At 42.5% G+C, this 20,893-nt stretch overlaps 1 protein-coding gene across 6 annotated transcripts in view; it reads left to right on the plus strand.

Moving 5' to 3' along the window:
- The window catches only part of TTLL11 (tubulin tyrosine ligase like 11), a 245,235-nt gene that overhangs the window by 38,790 nt on the left and 185,552 nt on the right, over positions 1-20,893 (plus strand). For 5 of the 6 annotated variants that reach the window (XM_049114499.1, XM_035720940.2, XM_049114502.1 and 2 more), the window contains 2 exons: positions 11,885-11,981; positions 20,683-20,816. In XM_049114499.1, coding sequence (XP_048970456.1) covers positions 11,885-11,981; positions 20,683-20,816 — 231 coding nt within the window. Of the gene's footprint in view, positions 1-11,884; positions 11,982-13,124; positions 16,677-20,682; positions 20,817-20,893 lie in introns of those variants that run through there. The other variant, XM_049114503.1, reaches the window with a different exon arrangement.

Here is a 20,893-nt window from a genome sequence, read left to right on the forward strand (position 1 = left end):
GAGTTGGGGGGAAGGAATAGTGATGCCATTCGCTGAGATGTGAGCAAGAGAAGAGTGAGCTAGCTTCCCTCTCAGGCTTAAAAGGGGGCTCACCTTCTTTTGACAACATCAGATTTGGCAGATGGAGCCGTGTTCCATCCAGTCACACCCTTCAGCATTTGATGGATCTCCACCCGTATTTTCTTTGTCAGCTTGCTTTCCTGATTGAAGAAAAGAGTGCTAAGTTTTTAGTCCATCCTTGAAAGGCAATTGCTCAGTCCTTTCTCTATCTTAACTGGTCTTCTCTGGACTTTGCTGCACTATGCTCTTCCTTGAAGTGTTAACCACAGCTCTTTTTTTGCATAGATATATGTGCTATTTTTTTTTTCATAGATTTATCCATCTGCCCATCCATTCAGGTTAATGGAGCCAAAAGAGCACAGTCTTTGGAGACAGACCAACATGACTTCAAATTCTGTGTTTGCCACTTATCGGCAACAGAATATGGAGGCATAAATGTAAGATACCTGGCACACAATTAAGTGCTTAATAAATAATAATTATTAAATTTCTTATAAGGATATATTGGTCTTAAATTCTTTCATTTTTAGGAACCTTTCATTCTCTAAGGCACTGTTATAACCTGGAGTAGCATATTCATTATCTACTACCGTGTAACAGATTTCTCCAAAGCTTAGCACCTGAGAACATCACATGTCTATTATTCATACACTTAGTGAGGGTGAGGATTCTGAGAGTGTCCTTACTGGGGTTCTGGGTCAGGGTCTCTCACAAGACCACAGTCTCTGTAGACTTGGCTGGGGCCAAGGGACCCACTTCCAAGCTCACTCACACGACTGTTGGCAGGAGGCTTTGATTTTTTTCCCACTCCCTAGGCTTCTCCGGAGTGATGATGATGAGAGAGAGACAGAGATGAGAACCAGCCAGACAGATAGCCAGACAGATGTGTGCATGCATACACACACGCACAGTGGGCCCAAGATAGAAGCCACAGTCTCTTTATAAAGATATCCTAAGGGCTCCTGGGTGGCCCAGTCGGTTAGGCATCTGCCTTCGGCTTGGGTCATGATCCCAGGGTCCTAGGATTGCGTCCCACATCAGGCTCCCTGCTCAGCAGGGGAGTCTGCTTCTCCCTCTCACTCTGCCCCTGCTTGTGTTCTCTCTCTCGCTCGCTCTCTCTCTCTCAAATACATACATACATAAAATAAAAAAGATATCCTAATATTGGAAGGGACATCTCCTCACTTCTGCTGTAGCTATTGCTTCCATAGACCAAGCCTGTGCCAGTCGTGGGACTGTGTCCAAAGGTCCCTTGTGTACAAGGGTCTGAATTCTAGGAGGCAGGGATAATCGGAGACTATCTTAGACATAGCCTACCACAGAAGAGTAGGCTGGGGAGAGCGTAGACAAATGAAGTGTCTCTACCCTGAAGGATTCTGTGTGATGGGGAGGCAGTCATGTAAGCATAAATACCCTACAAGGCAGTGACTGTACAACAGGTATCAACAGAGTGCAGAGGAGACACTGGAGAGAAGAAATCCATTAACTCTGCCCTGAGGCATCATTGAAGGTTTCCCAAGTGCAGGTACTCTGCCGTGTTCTTACTTGAGAGCAGTCCTAATGGTGCTTGATATTTGGTTGGCATCTTTTTAAATTGAAGTTACTCATTGAGGTGATTTCCTTGGACATTAAAAATAATAGGCTATCCTATATAACAGCAATTTGCTTTTTACAAAGTGCTTTCCCAGGCGCTACCTCAGTCCATATGACAGCCCCACGAGGTGGACAGGTTTTATTGCTCTTGTTTTCCTCCACTGTAGGTGAGCCAGAGAGGGGGCAAGGTCAGTATGTCAGAGTCTCTGGGTGGGGTGTGGTGGGTCAAGGCTGGAGCCAGGGTCTTCCCAGCTCAAGTAAGCTGTGCTGGCTTCTACCCCTTCTGTGCATTTCCCCAGAGTGCTGTGGGCCTCTCATTTGAAAGCAGTAATTTGGGTCATTTCCCCCTGTAGATGCATTACACATATGCTTGCCCATATCAAGGCTTATTTGCCACTTTTATGCCCAATCACTTGAAAGATTTTCTTTCAAGAAGAAGTTTTATGAAGAAAATCATTCACAAAAGTATAGAAATGTGAATTGTGCTTTCATCAGCATTCACTGTGAAATTTCATTTTGTAAAATCCCTTGGGGGATTTGAACTTGCTCTTTGAGCTATTTATTAGAAGAGGGACCCGCACATCAATTCCTTAAGGACACGTATGCTCAAAGGACATTTAATGCTTTCGGTTCTCTTTGGAGCCTGGCTATTTTGCAAGTTTGTTTTAGTCCTTCTAGGTAAGAGGGACAAGGACTTTGGGTCCACACAGGTGTATACGCTGAGGGAGAATCTTCCTTTGGGGCAAAGATGGTAGCATATGGGAGGAGGGTTGGCTAGTTACTCTAGTTCATGTGTGACTAATAAGTACAACCATAGCAAAAGTTCAGCGTCAGTTGTGTGTAATGGTTAAGTGCATAGATTTTGGAACAGATAGACCTTGATTTGATCCTGACTCTGGGAAAGTCATCTGATCTCTCAAAGCTTTGGTTTCTCCATCTATAAATAGGATTAATTGTAGCACCTTTCTCCTCAGATCATTGTGAGGATTAAATGAGATAATCTGTGTTTTAAGCATATAGACCTATTAATAAGAATTTCCTAAATATTAGCTCTAATGATGACAGAGATGATGGTAATAATAATGTACTTGAGTAGCTGCTATTTATAAGTTCTTTTACTTATGTGCTTATTCATGAAACATACTACAGATGTTACTAACGGTGATGTCTGTGAACAACTAAAGGCTTCAGGGAGTCTTTGAATCTCCTCAAATCACATGTGGGTATTTCATGCATATGAGTGGTTTTCTGGCAAGAATCCCAAAGTGATTCTTGGCCCCAAAAAGGTTATAAACAAAGTCCACAGTGTGCTGAAGACTTGGTGTTAGGGACACATAAATGATTATGAAACTGTCTTTATCTTTAAAGAGTTCACAGGGGATCCCTGGGTGGCTCAGTGGTTTAATGCCTGCCTTTGGCCCAGGGCGTGATCCTGGAGTCCTGGGATCAAGTCCCACGTCATGCTCCCAGCACGGAGCCTGCTTCTCCCTCTGCCTGTGTCTCTGCCTCTCTCTCTCCATGTCTATCATGAATAAATAAATAAAATCTTTAAAAAATAAAAAATAAAGAGTTCACAAAGTGGCGAGGCCGGCAGCTTTACAGACAGGATGTTGCAGAATGTCCTGAGAGGATATGAGTGACAGGGGCCACATAGAAGGGAGGGTTCATGAGACACCTTCATGGAAGGAGGGAGTGGGTGGTCAAGCCAAGTCAGAAGAGCCCAGTCAGAAGGAGTAACATGTAGAAGCCCACGGCACAAAACAGTAAAGTGCAATATACTTAAATATCACAAGTAGGCTGGCAGTAAACATACAAGTGTCCAGGGCATAGTTGGCCCAGTTCAAGGCAAGCAGGTTGGCAGAGGGGAGTGTGGAAAGTGTCTTTCAGGCCAGGCTTGGAGCTTAGACTTGATCCTGTGTCCATGGGAAGGCATTGAAGAGTTGTAAGCAAAGGAGTAACATGGTCAGAGCTGTGTTTTTAAAGAAATGCCCCTCTGTGTGTTGGCTGGACTAGAAGAGGAGACCCTGGCGCAGGGGAGACCTCATCCAGGTAAGAGGTGAGGCCTCAGGGTAAGGCAGCAACACTGGGGATTATTAAGGAATGGGAGGAAATTTAAAAATAAGAGAGGAGAGAAACCAAAAGACTTGCTGACCAGTAGGATATTGGGGAGGGAGAGGTGTCATGGGTGATTCTCAGGATTATGGCTTCTAGTTTTCCTGTGGGCCTAGGACCAATTGGATACCTGGTTAGCCATCCTTGGAGACCTGAGACAAATGTGTCAGATTGTTCCTGGTCCTAGAAATCCTTAGTGTTCTGAGGGAGATAAGAGTTGCACACGAAGTATGCAAAAGTGCAGACAATGAAAAGCACAGTAAGTGTTGAAGAGACCAGGAAGATGATCACTGTGGGCTGATGTCCTAAAGCACTCCCTGTCATCATAGCCACGGGCAGTTGTTAAGCTTCCATCCTACTTGACATCTCATCCACATTCACACTGGTTACCCTTCTCTATGTCTTGAAACACTTCTGGCTCTTGCTGGCCTTTTCTGGCTCATGCTTTCTCTCTCTGGTCCATCTTAGTCTGTTCTCTGCATGACCTACTGTTTCTGCTCTCTGGCTGAGGGTCAGCCCTCCACAATCTGCCTCTGTCTAGGTCTTCAACCTCATCTCACATTCCTTTCCTCTGGTGCTCTGTGCCCCAGCCACTTTGACCTGCCTTCAGGCTTTCCAGTGGGCCATAGTCAGTCTGACGTCTGGGCTTTTATATATTTGTTCTCTGCCTTGAATACTCTTTGTTCTTCATTTGCCTGTTCTTCTTTCTGATCTCAGCTCAAACAGCCTTTTCTCAGGAATAGGGTGAGGATTCAATTTGCTCTTCAAACTGGGATACATTTGAAAGTGGAAAAAAAAAAAAGCACTCTATTAATATCAACACCAGGACAACAGGTGTAAACTGGAACTGTCCTGGGCTAATGAACACATGGTCACCCTACTCAGAGTGACCTTCTCTGACTTCCCAGATGTGATTGGATCTCCCTGTTCTCTCATTGCTCTCTGGACCTCATTTCACAGCCCTTACAATGGTTTGCAGTGACACATTGCAGTGACTAGTTGAGTCAACTCTTTCTCCCCAATGGACTGTATGCTCCCTGAAAGCAGACATGTTCCCATGTGTCTTTGCCACCTGAGACATATTGTGCCACATAATAGGTTCTTAGCACTTAATAAGTGAATCAATGATTATCTCAGATTTGTATTGTTGTGTGGAATGTATAAAGCATTTTCATTTCCATTATCTTGTTTGGTTCCTATTGCACCTTGACATGTTTTCTCATCTCAAATCCATGGAGGACACAAAGGTTTTGGTTACTTAAGATCTGATAGTAAGTGACAGAAACAAGTCTAGAACTCTCAGGTCTTCTGACCCCAAATCCATTCCTTTTTCCAAAAGAGTTTGAAGAAGGGAAAAGGAAAGATGGCTCCCATATTTAGAATCTAGGTAACTGGGAAGAAGGTGCTGACCTTAGAAAAATGCAGAGCAGGGGAGTCTGAGAAACATTGTCAATTTTCAACTGCCCCATGAAAAGCCACGTAGCATTCCAGGCTACAGAGATCTCAGAGTAGAGCCACGGATGGCCCCTTAACCTTCAGGGGGCATTAAGCAGACAGTTTTTTATTGTCATTTTATTGTGGTGAAATATACATAAAATGTATCATCTAAACCATTTTTGCATGTATAGTTCAGTAGCATTAAATGCATTCATCTTGTGCAACTGTCAACATCATCCATCTCCAGAACATTTTCCATCTCTCCAAACTGAAATTCTGTACCCATTAAACAAATAACACCCTATTTCCCCCTCCTCCCAGCCCCTGGAAACCACTGTTCTACTTGGACTCTTCTAGCTAGAAGCTCACAGAGATAGAACCATATAATATTTGTCTTTCTGTGTGTTTTTTTTTACGATTTTATTTATTCATGAGAGACACAGAGAGGGAGAGAGAGGCACAGACACAGGCAGAGGGAGAAGCAGGCTCCATGCAGGGAGCCCGATGTGGGACTTGATCCCTAGTCTCCAGGACCACACCGTGGGCTGAAGGCGGCGCTAAACTACTGAGCCACCCAGGCTGCCCTATCTTTCTGTGTCTTATTTCACTTGGCATAAATGTCTTCAGGGTTTCATCGATATTGTACCAGGTGTCAAAATTTTGTTCCTTCTTCAGGCTGAGTAATTTTACAGTGTATGGATATACCACATTTTCTTTGTCTCTTGATGGACATTTGATGGACACTTGGACTGTTTCCACCTTTGGCTATTGTGAATAATGCTGAACGTTTGTATATCAGTATCTGTTCAAGTCCCCGATTTCAGTTCTTTTGGGTAAATACTCAGAAGTAGAATTACTGGATCATGTGACAATTTTATTTTCCATAGTAGCTTTTTACATTCGCAGTGCCTGAGGGCTCTAATTTCTCTACATCCTCTTCAACATTTATTCCCTTTTTATTATTTTTTATGTGTGAAGTTGTATCTCATTGTGGTTTTGATTTGCATTTTCCTAATGATTAGTGATGTTGAGCATCTTTTCATGTGCTTATTAGCCATCTGTATGTCTTCTTTGGAGAAATGTCTATTCAAGTCCTTTTCCCATTTTTAAATTGTTTTTGTTGTTCTTGAGTTGCAAAAGTTTTAAAATATATTCTGAATATTAATACCTTATCAGATAAGGGATTTTCAAATATTTTCTCCTATTCAGTGGTTGCCCTTTCATTCTGTTGACAAGTGTATTTTGATGCAAAAAGTTTTAATTTCAATGAGGTTCAAGTTATTTATTTTTTCTATCTGTGCTTTGGTATCATATCCAAGAAATTATTGCCAAATTAAATATCATAAAGCTTATTTCCTATATTTTCTTCTAACAGCTTTATAGTTTTAGCTCTTATGATTAGTATTTGACCCATCTCGAGTTAATTTCTGCATATGATGTAGGGTTAGAGTCCAACTTCATTCTTTTTCCATATCCAGTTTTCCCAGCAGCAGTTGTTAAACAGAATGTTCTTTCCCCTTCTAATAGACTTGTCATCCTTGTCAAAAATAATTTGACCATGTATGTCAGGCTTTATTTGTGGGTTCTGTATCCTATCCCCTTAGTCTGTTTTTTTTTATGCCAGTACCATACTAACTTTTATTGATTTATTATTTTTTATTTAGAGCTGCTTTTGGTTCATTACAAAATTGAGCAGAAGGAACAGAGATTTCACATAAGCTCACTGACCCAACATATGCATAACCTCTCCCGTGGCAGAATGGTACATTTGTTGCAATCAATGAACATATATTGACACATTATTTTCATCCAAAGTCCATGATTTATGTTAAGGCTTACTCTTGGTAGTGTACATTCCAGTGGGTGTGGACGAATGAATAATGATAAGTATTCACCGTTATATAGAGTATTATCACTACCCTGAAAATCCTCTGTGCTTCACCTATTTGTCCCTCCCTCACTCCTTTTTTTTTCTTTTAAATATTTTATTTATGTATTCATGAGAGACCCAGAGAGAGAGGCAGAGACAAAGCAACGGTGCAATTACCAGAAGAATGGAGGCTAGACAATGGGTTCATAGAACCAGCATTTGCAGATACCTCCCCTAAGGAAAGCCCTACAAGGACTGCCCTTCACCCCTAACTACACAAAAGTTGCTGGTTATCCAGACCCAGACCAGGGTCGCTGCAGGGAGCCTGATGCCGGACTCAATCTCAAGACCCCGGGATCACAACCTGAGCCAAACAAAGGCAATCAACCACTGAGCCACCCAGGTGTCCCTCCCTCCTCCATCTTTATCTGTGGCAACCAAGGATATTTTTACTGGCTCTGTAGTTCTGCCTTTTCCAGAATGTCATGTAGTTGGAATCACACAGTATGTAGCCTTTTCAAATGGGCTTCATTCACTTAGAAATATGCATTTAAGATCCCTCCATGTCTTTTCTTGGCTTAATAGCGCATTTCTTTTTAGCACTGAATAATATTCCAATATCTGGATGCTCCATAGTTTATCTATCCATTTACCTACTGAAAGACATCTTGTTGCTTCTGAGTTTTGGCAATTATTAATAAAACTGCTATAAACATTCATGTGTAGATTTTTTTTCTGGATATAAGTTTTCAACTCATTTGGGTAAATACAAGGAACACAATTGCTGGATCATATGGTAAGAGTATGTTTCCTTTTTAAAGGAACTGCCAAAGTGTCTTCCAGAGTGGGTGTACTGGGGCACTTGGGTGGCTCAGTCTGTTAAGCGTCTGCCTTCAGTAAGGTCATGATCCCAGGGTTCTGGGATCGAGCTCCACATCTGGCTCCCTGCTCAGTGGGGAGCCTACTTCTCCCTCTCCCTCTGCCACTCCCACTGCTTGTGTTCTCTTTCTCTCAAATAAATAAAAATACTGAAGTAAGTATTTTTGTATTTCCATCAGCAATGAGTAAGAGTTTCTGTTGCTCCACATCCTTGCCAGCATTTGATGTTGTTAGTATTTTGGATTTTGACCACTCTAATAGTTGTATAGTGGTATCTCATTGTATTTCATTGTTGTTTTATGCACTATTTTGATAGCTTTGTTGTAAGTTTTGGCATCAGGAAGTGTGATACCTCCAACATTATTCTTCCTTCTCAAGATTGCTTTGGTTATTTGGGGTCCCTTTAGATTCCATATGAATTTTATGATAGATTTCTATATTTCTGTAAGGAAAAAAAGCCATTTGGATTTTGGTAGAGATTACATTGAATCTGTACATTACTTTGTGTAGTATTGACATCTTAAAAATATAAATTCTTCTAATCCATGAACATGGGATGTCTTTCTACTTATGTGTGTCTTCTTTAATTTCTTTCAACAACATTTTGTAGTTTTTGGTGTATAGTCTTTTGCCTCTTTGGTTAAGTTAATTCCTACATATTTTATTCTTTTTTTTTTAATTTTTTTTTAATTTTTTATTGGTGTTCAATTTACTAACATACAGAATAACCCTTTGATGGTATTACAAATGTAATTGTTTTCTTAATTTTCTTTTTGGATAATTCATGGTTAGTATATAGAAAAACTGATTTTTGTGTATTGATTTTGTATCCTACAACTTTTCTGAATTCATTTATTATTTCTGTGTGCATATATGCGTGTGTAATCTTTAGGGTTTTCTATATATAAGATCATGTCATCTGCAAACAGATAATTTTACTTCTCCCTTTCCAGTTTTTTTTTTTATTCATGAAAGAGAGAGAGAGAGAAGCAGAGACACAGGCAGAGGGAGAAGCAGGCTCCATGTAGGGAGCCTGATGTGGGACTCGATCCTAGGTCCCCAGGATCAGGCCCTGGGCTGAAGGTGGTGCTTAAACTGCTGAGCCACCCGGGCTGCCCTCCCTTTCCAATTTGAATGCTTCATTTCTTTTTCTCACCTTTTGCTCTGGCTAGAACTTACAATACTATGTTGAATAAAAGAGGCGGAAGTGGGCATCCTGTCTCATTCCTGATCTTAGAGGGAAAGCTTTCAGTCTTTCACCATTGAGTATGATGTAAAAAGATCTTAAAAAGAGATGGGATTTTTTTTTTTTTTAAGAGATGGGATTTTGAAGTCCTGGGACCTATTTAAAATTGGACTTCTCTGTGTTCTCAGCATGTAGCACAATGTCTGGCACATAGCAATTATTGAATGAATAGATTTTTAAAACAACACAGTTTCTCAAAACCAAATGAGCTAAAGGCACTGCTGAATGAAGTATTGATGGGGATTCATGAGGTTGGCAAGGATTGAAAGGTAAACCATAAAGGTGATAAGGAGTCATTTGTTGTCTGCTGACATGGAGTACGTATTGGTCCCACATTGAAGGCAGCACAGCCACTTGGACCTTAGTAAACTTTGCTTGGATAGTCTGCTTTTTAGAGAAACTTCCCTGTTAAGTTATTTTTCCCTTTCCTGTTAGCACTTAGCAGCTGGAAGAAAATAACATATGTTGTATCTCCTTGCATTTATGACTACTGAATTAATCACTTCAGTCCATTGGATGCAAAGAAACAAATGAAATGCTACAAATTATAGATGAAAGTTGTTCATGCTAATAGAGTGTGTAACATATGCCTTACTCTGGCACAGCCCCCCCCCCTTTTTTTTCTCCACAACATTCCATTTATACACAGAACTAAACAGACAAGCACAGAGTCACTATTGCGGTTAGAAATTGGCAGCATGGGAAAAGGGAGGAACGGGTGGGGAACTGGGGTGTCGTTAAAAAAATACAGCCCCCCCCAAACTGGGGTGCTTGGGGGGAACTTGGTCTGCTTCAACCCAAGAGGAATCAGAAGATCAAAAGCGGTTTGGGAAAGCCAGAACCATCAGGGATAGAGGGAGGAGGAAGGTCCAGGGGGTGAGGGGGCTGTTCAGCAACTGGGGTGAAGGGATTGCCCTCCCCCTGCTGGGATCCCCCCAGCCCCTCCAGTCTGGCAGGAAGGGGGCAGCCTGCAACCCCCATGGGCAGGTCTGGGGCTGCCAGATGCTCCAGGCAGGAGGCTGGAGGGGGCTCACAAAGGCTTGCCTCCCAGAGAGATGACGGCACTGCCCCCCCGGTTTCTCTGCCAAGGTGCAGCAGTCCTTGACCTCCTCGTAGCAGTTTGCTTGTAACTCATGCTTGATCCCGGTCGGCTTTTTCTTGATGGCATCCTTGGAGCTGGCATAAATCATTTTGCTCTTAAGGGGTGCAGACTCAGGTGGCAGAGCTTTGAAATAATGTGAATGATATAAAGGACTTGAATCTGCCTTCATTTTAATTTATAATAGTTGGAAAGTATCGAGTCACCATCATTTCATTAGTAATGCTATGCTCTTCCTTTGGAACTTAGCTCTCTCAACTTAGAGCAGATAAAAATCCTGATTTGCTGTAGTCTTAGGATGGGAAAGTCAAGTGATTGCACTTGGTGTGTTGGCATCTCTCTTCATCTAGACTTCTAACAAGCAAGTTCTGAATATGAGCGGACACGTCCTCACTTTTTTCCTTTAACAAGGGTCATCAGAGTTACAGATTTAAAAAATGAATTATGTAAGTGTAGAACTTGTTGATAACTTTAAGAAGCAGGGGGATGTAGTAGAAAGAGCAGGCCTTTCTGTCTCACCAAGGGATTTTCTGGCTACTAATAAAGAAATTCTATAATGTGTGCAAAGAGAGGATATATTCTAAGAATACAAGGCTGTTTTACAGGATCCAAGGATAGGAGGGACAGCCAGGCTCAGGAGGGTCTGGACCGAGGACTTAGAAGCCCTAGGAACGAAGGTCACTCAGCCTGTCACCAGGGCCACATGGTCTCACCTTCACTTTTCTCTCTGAACCTGCTTCTTCCTTCTCTCTCAGCAGCAGGGCTGCCTTTACTCTCTGTGCTCACAGCCAAGCACATCTGCCCGGCTCTGGCTTTTTATCATTTCCAGGTCAAAGGCCAGCAGAAGCTTCCTGGCATTTTAAATTTCCAAATTCCTGGAAGAGAGAATCTGGTCATCTCACCTTGAATCAGACGACCATTCCTGGTTTGTTCATTTATTCATCCGCAAACTCTTTATCGAATGCCAGGAGACACTGGGGGATACATTCTGCCTTCACAGACGTGTGTGAAGACGCGTGTGTGTGTGTGTGTGTGTGTGTGTGTGTGTGTGTTAGAGAGAGAGAGAGAGAGAACAAGAGAGCATGAGTGAGAGACTGTGAGCTCATTTTTTGGGGGACTGACTTGAGAGTTGCAATTTTCAGAGAAAGAAAAGCATAGTTTGGCATTCAAATAGCCTTGGATTCAAATCCTGATTCCTCTCCTTACCAGTTCTGTGTTACTCTGGGCATATTACATACCTTTCTCAGCCCCAGTTTTCTCCCCTGTAAAATGGGAATGATTCTTTCTAGGGTAATTATGAGAATTGAAATGAAAGAATATGTGTGAAGCCATGAGTATGCCTGCCACACAGAGTGAGAACTCCACCCCTCACTGGTTGTGATCTTGAGCAAGCTCCATACCCTTTCTGAAATGATTTCTTCACCTATAAAATGGGAAAGGATATCATCTACCTCACATGCTTATTGTAAGGATTAAATCATGTGACATGCATCAAGTCTCTGGGAATATATATGTAATAGAACCCACGATGGTGCTGCTCCTCTAGTTTTTGTTAATAGTCACAGTTTTTTTTCCCTCTGTCTTCTAGTTCCCATTTGGCCGACGCTTGCCTTGTGACATCTACTGGCATGGAGTTTCATTTCACGACAATGACATATTCTCTGGCCAAGTGAACAAGTTTCCAGGTATCTGCTGTTGTTGTTGGCATCGAAAAATGTTTTTAGGCTGAGCATCAGGGTGCCCTCTTCTACAAAAACATGACAGCATTTTGAGCTCAGACTCAAGGACTCTTGGGACTTGCTGCCTGCACAGCCACAGTGCCCTTATCTTGGGAGGGAAGCTAATGCAGAGGTCATCAGGATTTGACCCACCAATGGTTTAAAGACTGGAGGTTCAAAAATAAAAAGACAGGCTTTCCTGGACTAATTTGACCAGTGGAAGAACATGACCTTCACCTTCTGCATTGTAATACAAGGGTGTAATTAGGAGACTTATGTTCTCAAAATGGAAAAAAAAAAAATAGACCACTTCACTTAAATTACTTGCAAGAAACTGAAGTACTAGAATTCTAGGAATATGCCACAAAAAGGGATTAGAAGCTTCTGTTTCCTTTAAGTATCATAATTGGAGGTGCCATTTTTAAAACCAAATATAGCAGTCTCCGTGTTGGGAATGACAGGTTGAGCCAGTGCTTACTGTTTACCTAGGGACCTTGTCCCAGTGATGTTCTCCTATAAGGAGGACAAGTGCTGAGAAAGTGTTAGAGCCAACACTTTGAAGACACCCTCTCACTCCATTCCCAGCCTCCCCGTATGCCTTTCCATTTTATTTTTAATCTCTGCCACCCTCTTCTGCTATTGATTGATATTCATTATTTTTAATGGCTGAGTGAGGAGGGTGGTTAGGGTGAGTGAGTGTGCTCAGCAAGGAAGGAACATTTAGTTAAGCAGGGGTTAGGGGTGGGGTGGGGGGTGGGGAGTGATGGCAGCCGAAGTGTCTCTCTCTTATATTCAGAAATTTTAACCTAATACGCACAACCATATTATAATACAATAGTAACTTAGTTCTTTAAAAGAGCATCACCCTGAATCCCATCCCTCATTTAACAAAACGACAAGGTAAATATTTCTGTATTTCCTCCCAAACCTTAACCATATTTTTATATCATGTTTACATGCTTCAGTCAGAAAGTGATTGCCTGAATACAAGGTGTTTTCTCCTAGGATGATATCATTTATGCTGATTTTTAAAAGAATCAATTTACCCTTTTTCTGGGGTGCCTGATGGCTCAGTTGGGAAAGCATGTGACTCTTGATCTCAGGGTTAGGAGTTTGAGCCCCACAGTGGGTGTAGAGTTTACTTAAACAAAAAAAATTCCTCTTTTTCCTTAGCATTCTGTGCCGGGTCTTTAAGAAAACAACTCTCAGAAAACCCAGTAGCCATACACTATATAGTGGCGATTTATACCATATCCACTAGGGGGTTTTAATTCAGTGTGCAGACTACCCTGGGCCTTATTGGGCTCCAATTCACTCAAAAAGATAAAGGGCAAGAAACACAGCTTGCCAGCCAGTCAGCATTAGGCATTTCTCTCTAGTGGTGTCTTTGCAAGGGTGCCAGAGCCTAGTCTCACCCCTCAAGTGAAAGGTCAGGTGTAAGGAGACAAGACCTGCATTGGTGGATGTGGATCCATCTTGGCTTAAACACCACTTTAAGAGCCCTATCTCCTGGAGCTCCTCCTAAGCAGAGTTTCCAGGGTCCCCAGCAGGGTCAGGCTAAATTACAAGAATTGCTACATGAGGAAAGCCTGGAGCTAGAGCACCCTACTAGATATTTATGCAATTTGCTGATCAGGGATCATTTTAACCATATGCTTTGTTGTCTAGTAACACAGCTAACTTTCTACCTTTATTGGTTTCCCAGGGAACAGAGCTAGAAAATTAACCCACCTCTAGAGAAGGGGAAGAGAACGAGAAGGATTCTGGTAACCAGGATTCTTGCACACAGTTTAAGAGGGATACCTATCATTTTCCGTCTTGCTGCTCATAAAAGGTGGCTTTTTGATGCCACTCGAAGAATTTAGTAGGACACTGGGAGAATGTGATTTGGAAGAGAACAATTCTTTGAAGGAGAACAGAGTTCCTAAGACATCCTCAAATGAGGCTTCATTTACATTTTCCCCTCTTTGCTCGGGCCTCATCTCATGACTGAGAGTAGGAAAGAAGTCATAGCTATGGCTCTCCTTTTGGAACACAAATTAGAGAGAAATACCCTCAAAGGACTAGTTTCATTAAAGGTGATATAAGAATATTCTTTCTAAAGAAGCAAGTTCGCTCTATCCCCTATTCCACGTGCCAGTGACTGGAACATATAATTTTCCACTTTACCAACAGCAATTAATTAGTTCTAATGACAAAGCAGGCTCTCGAACCTCTAGGCAGAGAGGCGGTGTGGCTACGCCCTCTCCCTATGGAAGACAGCAGTTCTTAGCTATGAAGTGATTCCAGAAGGATCTGTCCTTTGGCTTTAGTTTGGGTCCAGGCTCATCTTCTGTCTCTCCTGCATCCTGTTATTCTAACAGTGCATCTTGTATGTAGAGTAAGTTCTACGGGATGTGGCAGGCAACTGTAAATGTGTCACCTGCTGAATAAACGGAAGACTTTTGAAGATGCATATGGAAGCGATTTATTTTGTTTGTGTCAGCACATTGATTTTAGCCACTTCTCTATGAGCGAGGTCCTCCAAGATATGTTATTATGTCTTCACATGATGAATTAAGACTTTCTTTTTTTTAATAATAAATTCATTTTTTATTGGTGTTCAATTTGCCAACATACAGAATAACACCCAGTGCTCATCCCGTCAAGTGCCCCCCTCAGTGCCCATCACCCATTCACCCCCACCCCCCACCCGCCTCCCCTTCCACCACCCCTAGTTTGTTTCCCAGAGTTAGGAGTCTTTATGTTCTGTCTCCCTTTCTGATATTTCCTACCCATTTCTTCTCCCTTCCCTTCTATTCCTTTTCACTATTATTTATATTCCCCAAATAAATGAGAATATATAATGTTTGTCCTTCTCCGACTGACTCACTTCACTCAGCATAATACCCTCCAGTTCCATCCACGTCGAAGCAAATGGTGGGTATTTGTTGTTTCTAATGACTGAATATGCCATTGTATACATAGACCACATCTTCTTTATCCATTCAACTTTCAATGGACACCGAGGCTCCTTCCACAGTTTGGCTATTGTGGACATTGCGGCTAGAAACATCGGGGTGCAGGTGTCCCGGCGTTTCATTGCATCTGAATCTTTGGGGTAAATCCCCAGCAGTGCAATTGCTGGGTCGTAGGGCAGGTCTATTTTTAACTCTTTGAGGAACCTCCACACAGTTTTCCAGAGTGGCTGCACCAGTTCACATTCCCACCAACAGTGCAAGAGGGTTCCCCTTTCTCCGCATCCTCTACGACATTTGTGGTTTCCTGCCTTGTTAATTTTCCCCATTCTCACTGGTGTGAGGTGGGATCTCATTGTGGTTTTTATTTGTATTTCCCTGATGGCAAGGGATGCGGAGCATTTTCTCATGTGCATGTTGGCCATGTCTATGTGTTCCTCTGTGAGATTTCTCTTCATGTCTTTTGCCCATTTCATGATTGGATTGTTTGTTTCTTGGGTGTTGAGTTTAATAAGTTCTTTATTATAGATCTTGGAAACTAGCCCTTTATCTGATACGTCATTTGCAAATATCTTCTCCCATTCTGTAGGTTGTCTTTTAGTTTTGTTAACTGTATCCTTTGCTGTGCAAAAGCTTCTTATCTTTTTTTTTTTAAAGCTTCTTATCTTGATGAAGCCCCAATAACTCATTTTTGCTTTTGTTTCTTTTGCCTTCGTGGATGTATCTTGCAAGAAGTTACTGTGGCCGAGTTCAAAAAGGCTGTTGCCTGTGTTCTCCTCTAGGATGTCCACTCTCACCACTGCTATTCAGCATAGTACTGGAAGTCCTAGCCTCAGCAATCAGACAACAAAAAGACATTAAAGGCATTCAGATTGGCAAAGAAGAGTCAAACTCTCCCTCTTCGCCGATGACATGATACTCTACCTAGAAAACCCAAAAGCCTCCCCCCCAAGATTGCTAAACTTATACAGCAATTCGGCAGTGTGGCAGGATACAAAATCAATGCCCAGAAGTCAGTGGCATTTCTATACACTAACAATGAGACTGAAGAAAGAGAAATTAAGGAGTCAATCCCATTTACAATTGCACCCAAAAGCATAAGATACCTAGGAATAAACCTAACCAAAGAGGTAAAGGATCTATACCCTAAAAACTATAGAACACTTCTGAAAGAAATTGAGGAAGACACAAAGAGATGGAAAAATATTCCATGCTCATGGATTGGCAGAATTAATATCGTGAAAATGTCAATGTTACCCAGGGCAATTTACACATTTAATGCAATCCCCATCAAAATACCATGGGCTTTCTTCAGAGAGTTGGAACAAATTATTTTAAGATTTGTGTGGAATCAGAAAAGACCCCAAATAGCCAGGGAAATTTAAAAAAGAAAACCATATCTGGGGGCATCACAATACCAGATTTCAGGTTGTACTACAAAGCTGTGGTCATCAAGACAGTGTGGTACTGGCACAAAAACAGACACATAGATCAATGGAACAGAATAGAGAATCCAGAAGTGGACCCTCAACTTTATGGTCAACTAATATTCGATAAAGGAGGAAAGACTATCCATTGGAAGAAAGACCGTCTCTTCAAAAAATGGTGCTGGGAAAATTGGACATCCACATGCAGAGGAATGAAACTAGACCACTCTCTTGCACCAGACACAAAGATAAACTCAAAATGGATGAAAGATCTAAATGTGAGACAAGATTCCATCAAATTAAGACTTTCTATTTTAAAAAAATCTGATTTAGATATGTCTTTGCTTTAAGAAAGTTCCAAACTGTCAATTCTCAGCTTACAAGCACAGTTTTTTGCTAAGTTTCAGGGCCTGAGATGTATGGCTGCACATGGCAGGGGTTGCTTGAGAGTCCACCCCTGGAAGGGGACTTTCTGGCAGAGAAGGAGAGGGCTCTGTGGGGAAGCTCTGGGGGTAGCTTGCTATCAAGTACTTGGCAGTGCCAGGGATACAAAGACAAGGAGAAAAGCATGTAGGGAGAGAAGTCAAATACAAAATAAGTGCCAGACTGGGGTGCCATGGGGGTTTGGAATGAGGGCACATGACCTAATCTAGATCTGCTTGGGGGACAGACAGGACAAGAGACCCAGGAGAAGAGAATCAACATGTGAACTGAGCCTCTGGGACTGGATGGTCCTGACCTCCCTGCAAAACATAGGAGCAGAGTTGATGCAAAGACATAGGATGTATAGAGCAAGCTGCTCATTCAGCGAAGGACAAGTGGCTAATGATGGTCAGAAAGGGTCAAGTATGAGAGGGGCTGTGGATAGGTGATAAGCAGGGACCAAAGGATAGCATCCTTATAGTCTGAAAGTCATGAGGAGCCACTGAGAAATTGTTAGGCCAGAGAGTGGCATGGGCCAGCTTGCATTTTAGAAAGGCCAGCCAGAGGGATGATTGGGAGTGGGTGGAAGGGCTGAGCCAGAAAACAGAGGTAGAGCTAAGCGGCCACTGCAGGATCCAGGCAAAAGATGAACTCATCAGTGGTGCAGGGAACAGAGAGAAGAGGGTGGATCTGGAAGTATTGATTTGTTGTTGGGAGCTGTATTTGTTGTTGGTGTTTTTGCCAAGAATTATTGTCAGTGATATTTGGATTGAATAGTACTTGTGACATAGCTCAGATTTTGTTTTTGTTTTTTTTTAAAAATTGGATTATGTAGGTCTGTATGGGCAAGCCTGAGGATTAGACTATTACACTCTTGCGTAGCTTCACAGATGAAACCTGCCAGGCCTTGAGACTCCAGTGTGTAGCAGAGAGAAGAATCCAGGCCAGTAGTGGCAGGAGGCAAGTCCCTGGTATGGGAAGTTCCAGCCCGAGTTAGGGTGTCTTCCCACCACAGGGACATCTGGAGACAGACTTTGTTGAGAAACTCAGGTAGGCAGTGAGCCTCAAAAGAGCCTGTAAGTAGGCAGCAGGAGGACAGGCACCGGCCTCAGGTCACAAGCAGGAGGACCCAGTGCTTGCTGGGTCATCTTCAGTGGAAGAGAGGAGGATCACTGGCAGGAAAAGAGCAAAGGCATTGCTAAGGCAGCCACTCAGGCACCAGGAGCAAAAGATGGGTTACCAAAATCCAGCGACAAAGCAATCAGAAAGCCTCCAAAGACAGCTGAAGCCCTCCTTATCTAATTGGAGTACAAAGTCAAGGTCAAAGATTGCCTTGTTCCCAGTGTCAGTGGGGAGCTGATAGGCTTATAGCTTCCACCTCAGATCTGAGTGTGTCCCAGCGCCTAGGACCAGGGTCACAGGGAGGGGTCAGTGCTCCAGTTGCTTGGAGAAGGGAGGTAGAGTCTAGAGCCAGCAGAGCCTGGCACATATTTGCTCTGAGAACATGTGCTCTGGCCCAGCTAGAAACCCAGCGACTTTTGTCAGCATCTTACTGAGAGAAGAGGACATTCCTCACATCTGCCTCTGAGCCATCACCAGAGCGCAGATGCCAGCAGTTTCCACATGGGGTAGAGGGAAGGGTCAAAGATGCTTTCTCTGGCAGCTTAGATATGGTGGAGGAAACAAAAGTTTTGGTGGTAAGTGGATAGAGGGAGGTCTATACTGGTGCCCCATGGAGACAGGCATTTAGACAGGGGAGGGGTGAATCACTTGTAGCCAGTGGGTTGGAACTGTCTGGGAAGAGAAGCCACTGGATGGTAGGGTGCTTCCAGGGTTGGCTGCTTTCAGGAGAGGACTACCTGGAGACCGGCACAGAGGCAGACCTGCGGGCAGGTTTATCAGCTGGTCTGGGGACTTATGATCCACATTACAGAAGGAGCCATCACAGGTTTCAAGTGACTATGTACTCATTTTGCTAGACATTGTTTGTTTGTTTTTGAGAGGGAGACAGAGCGCAGGGGAGGGGCAGAGGGAGAGAGAGAATCTGAAGCAGGCTCCACACCCACTGCAGAGCCCAACTTGTGGCTCAATCCTATGATCCCAAGATCGTGACCTGAGCCCAAATCAAGAGTCAGACGCTTAACCAACTGAGCCACCCACGTGCCGCTGGACATTGATGTTTACAAAAACTTTTCTGGGGCATTCAAACTGCACTTGTATACTTGTAGCACTTCTGCCTGTGTTGTGTGAGTCTGTCTGACCCGCTGGGGGCTTCTGAAAGAGAACCTTCCTCAGTCACAAGGGCATTAAAGGGCAGAGAGTGCCACAACCCTGGTCAGGAGGCTTCCCCTACTGGGTGTACGGTGCACATCATGGCGAGTTAAATGGATTTTAGTCTAGTACGATAACAAAGTCTTGTCAACGAAGAGGACAAAGCTTCAAAAAAAGTTGAAATTTTTATTTTGTGCACTTGGTGTTTACCTCCAGTGTTTATGACTCAAAAATTCTAATTTCGGAGGGGACTAAAAGGAAACAGCTATAATTTTCTGGGCTCATACTTGTTTCTTGGGAAACTCAGAACAATGTCCTCAGTGAGTTTTCTTTAATGTTGAAGAGTTCACGCCAGAGCACAGCTGATTAGTGCTTTTCAAGCTCCCATATTTCGTATTTAATCCTTCTATCTATCCTTCTAAACAAAAACTAAGAAGCTGGGCATTGAGATCTTGAATCTGCGATCTTCAGATTTATTGCTCTTTTTAATTTGCTGAGGGAAGCAAGAAATTGGTTATTAAGACCTTCGTTCTCAAATATTCACCTTCCGCTTCCTGAACATGTGAATTTAGAGAAATCTCATTCATTCTGATTGTGCCCATTTGGAATGGGTGATAATTTGGACATCCAAGCTGACATGAAACTTTGTGCTTTCTATTAAAAATAACTTCGCTAAGCCAATTCCTAGTGTCAGTGATGGAGCCGTGTTGGCTTTTTCAGGGTAAAGGCTGTTTCTAGTCTCCACTTTCAGTGGTGATATTTGTCCGTAGAGACAAGCATGCTATAAAACTTAAAAATAATTTTTGACTATTTGCTTAAAATTTGCTAAGGTGTACACTCAGTTTCTTTTCCTATCAGAGTTCCTAAAGGTGTTACAAGAAAAAAAAATCCACCATTCTTTTAAAATATTTTATAAGTGAGACATTTTAATATCCTCTGGGCAAAGTAATGGGATCTGATCAATGTTAGCGTCAGTATTTAAAACTGAAGAACATCTACAGCTTCCATTTTCTCCCCCTAAACTATAAATTGTGCTATGATATCCTTTCTACTTTCTGTCCTTATTTCAAGGAGACAGATTTTATGCTGAAAGCTGTATATTTTTTTTATTTTATACCTTGAATACTTGTGAACAATGAAAACACAGCAACTTAATTAAGCTTGTAATATAAGCAGAGTCCACTAAGTGGTATTCTTGAGAATATAAGTTGAAAGTAGTCCCAGAAATATGTGTGGTAGCCCAAAATTAAGGAGGATATTAAGTGCACAATATGAATGCTTCTCTTTATCCATGATCTAGGGGACTGACAAAGAATGGAATAAATACACTAGGTGGAAACCCATTCCTTTATATTGATGCTTCATTTTTATAAGGAGAAAAAACTATCCTCTATTACCTCGAGTTTTTCATCAATTTAGTAGGTCTTTCCAAACCATGAGTCGCCGCTGTGCGGAACTGCTCATACCTTTTTAAATCCTGTCTACAAAAGTGACTATGTCAGGTGGGTGGTTTTAAAGGTCCTCGATCATGGCTGTTTTATAGCTAGTGGCCCACTGCTGTTCAAACCTCACAGCTTCTCTTCTCCCCAGGCATGACGGAGATGGTGCGTAAAATTACTCTGAGCAGAGCCGTGAGAATCATGCAGAATCTCTTTCCTGAGGAGTACAACTTCTATCCTCGCTCATGGATTCTGCCTGACGAGTTCCAGCTCTTTGTTGCTCAGGTAGATGGCACTCCCTCCCCGTGACCCTTGAATTCTGCTTGCAACCCGTGTCCTGGGAGCTGGGTCCTGGGTCCTGT

The sequence above is a fragment of the Canis lupus genome, chromosome 9, assembly GCF_003254725.2.
Source record: "Canis lupus dingo isolate Sandy chromosome 9, ASM325472v2, whole genome shotgun sequence".
NCBI classification, from domain to species: domain Eukaryota; kingdom Metazoa; phylum Chordata; class Mammalia; order Carnivora; family Canidae; genus Canis; species Canis lupus.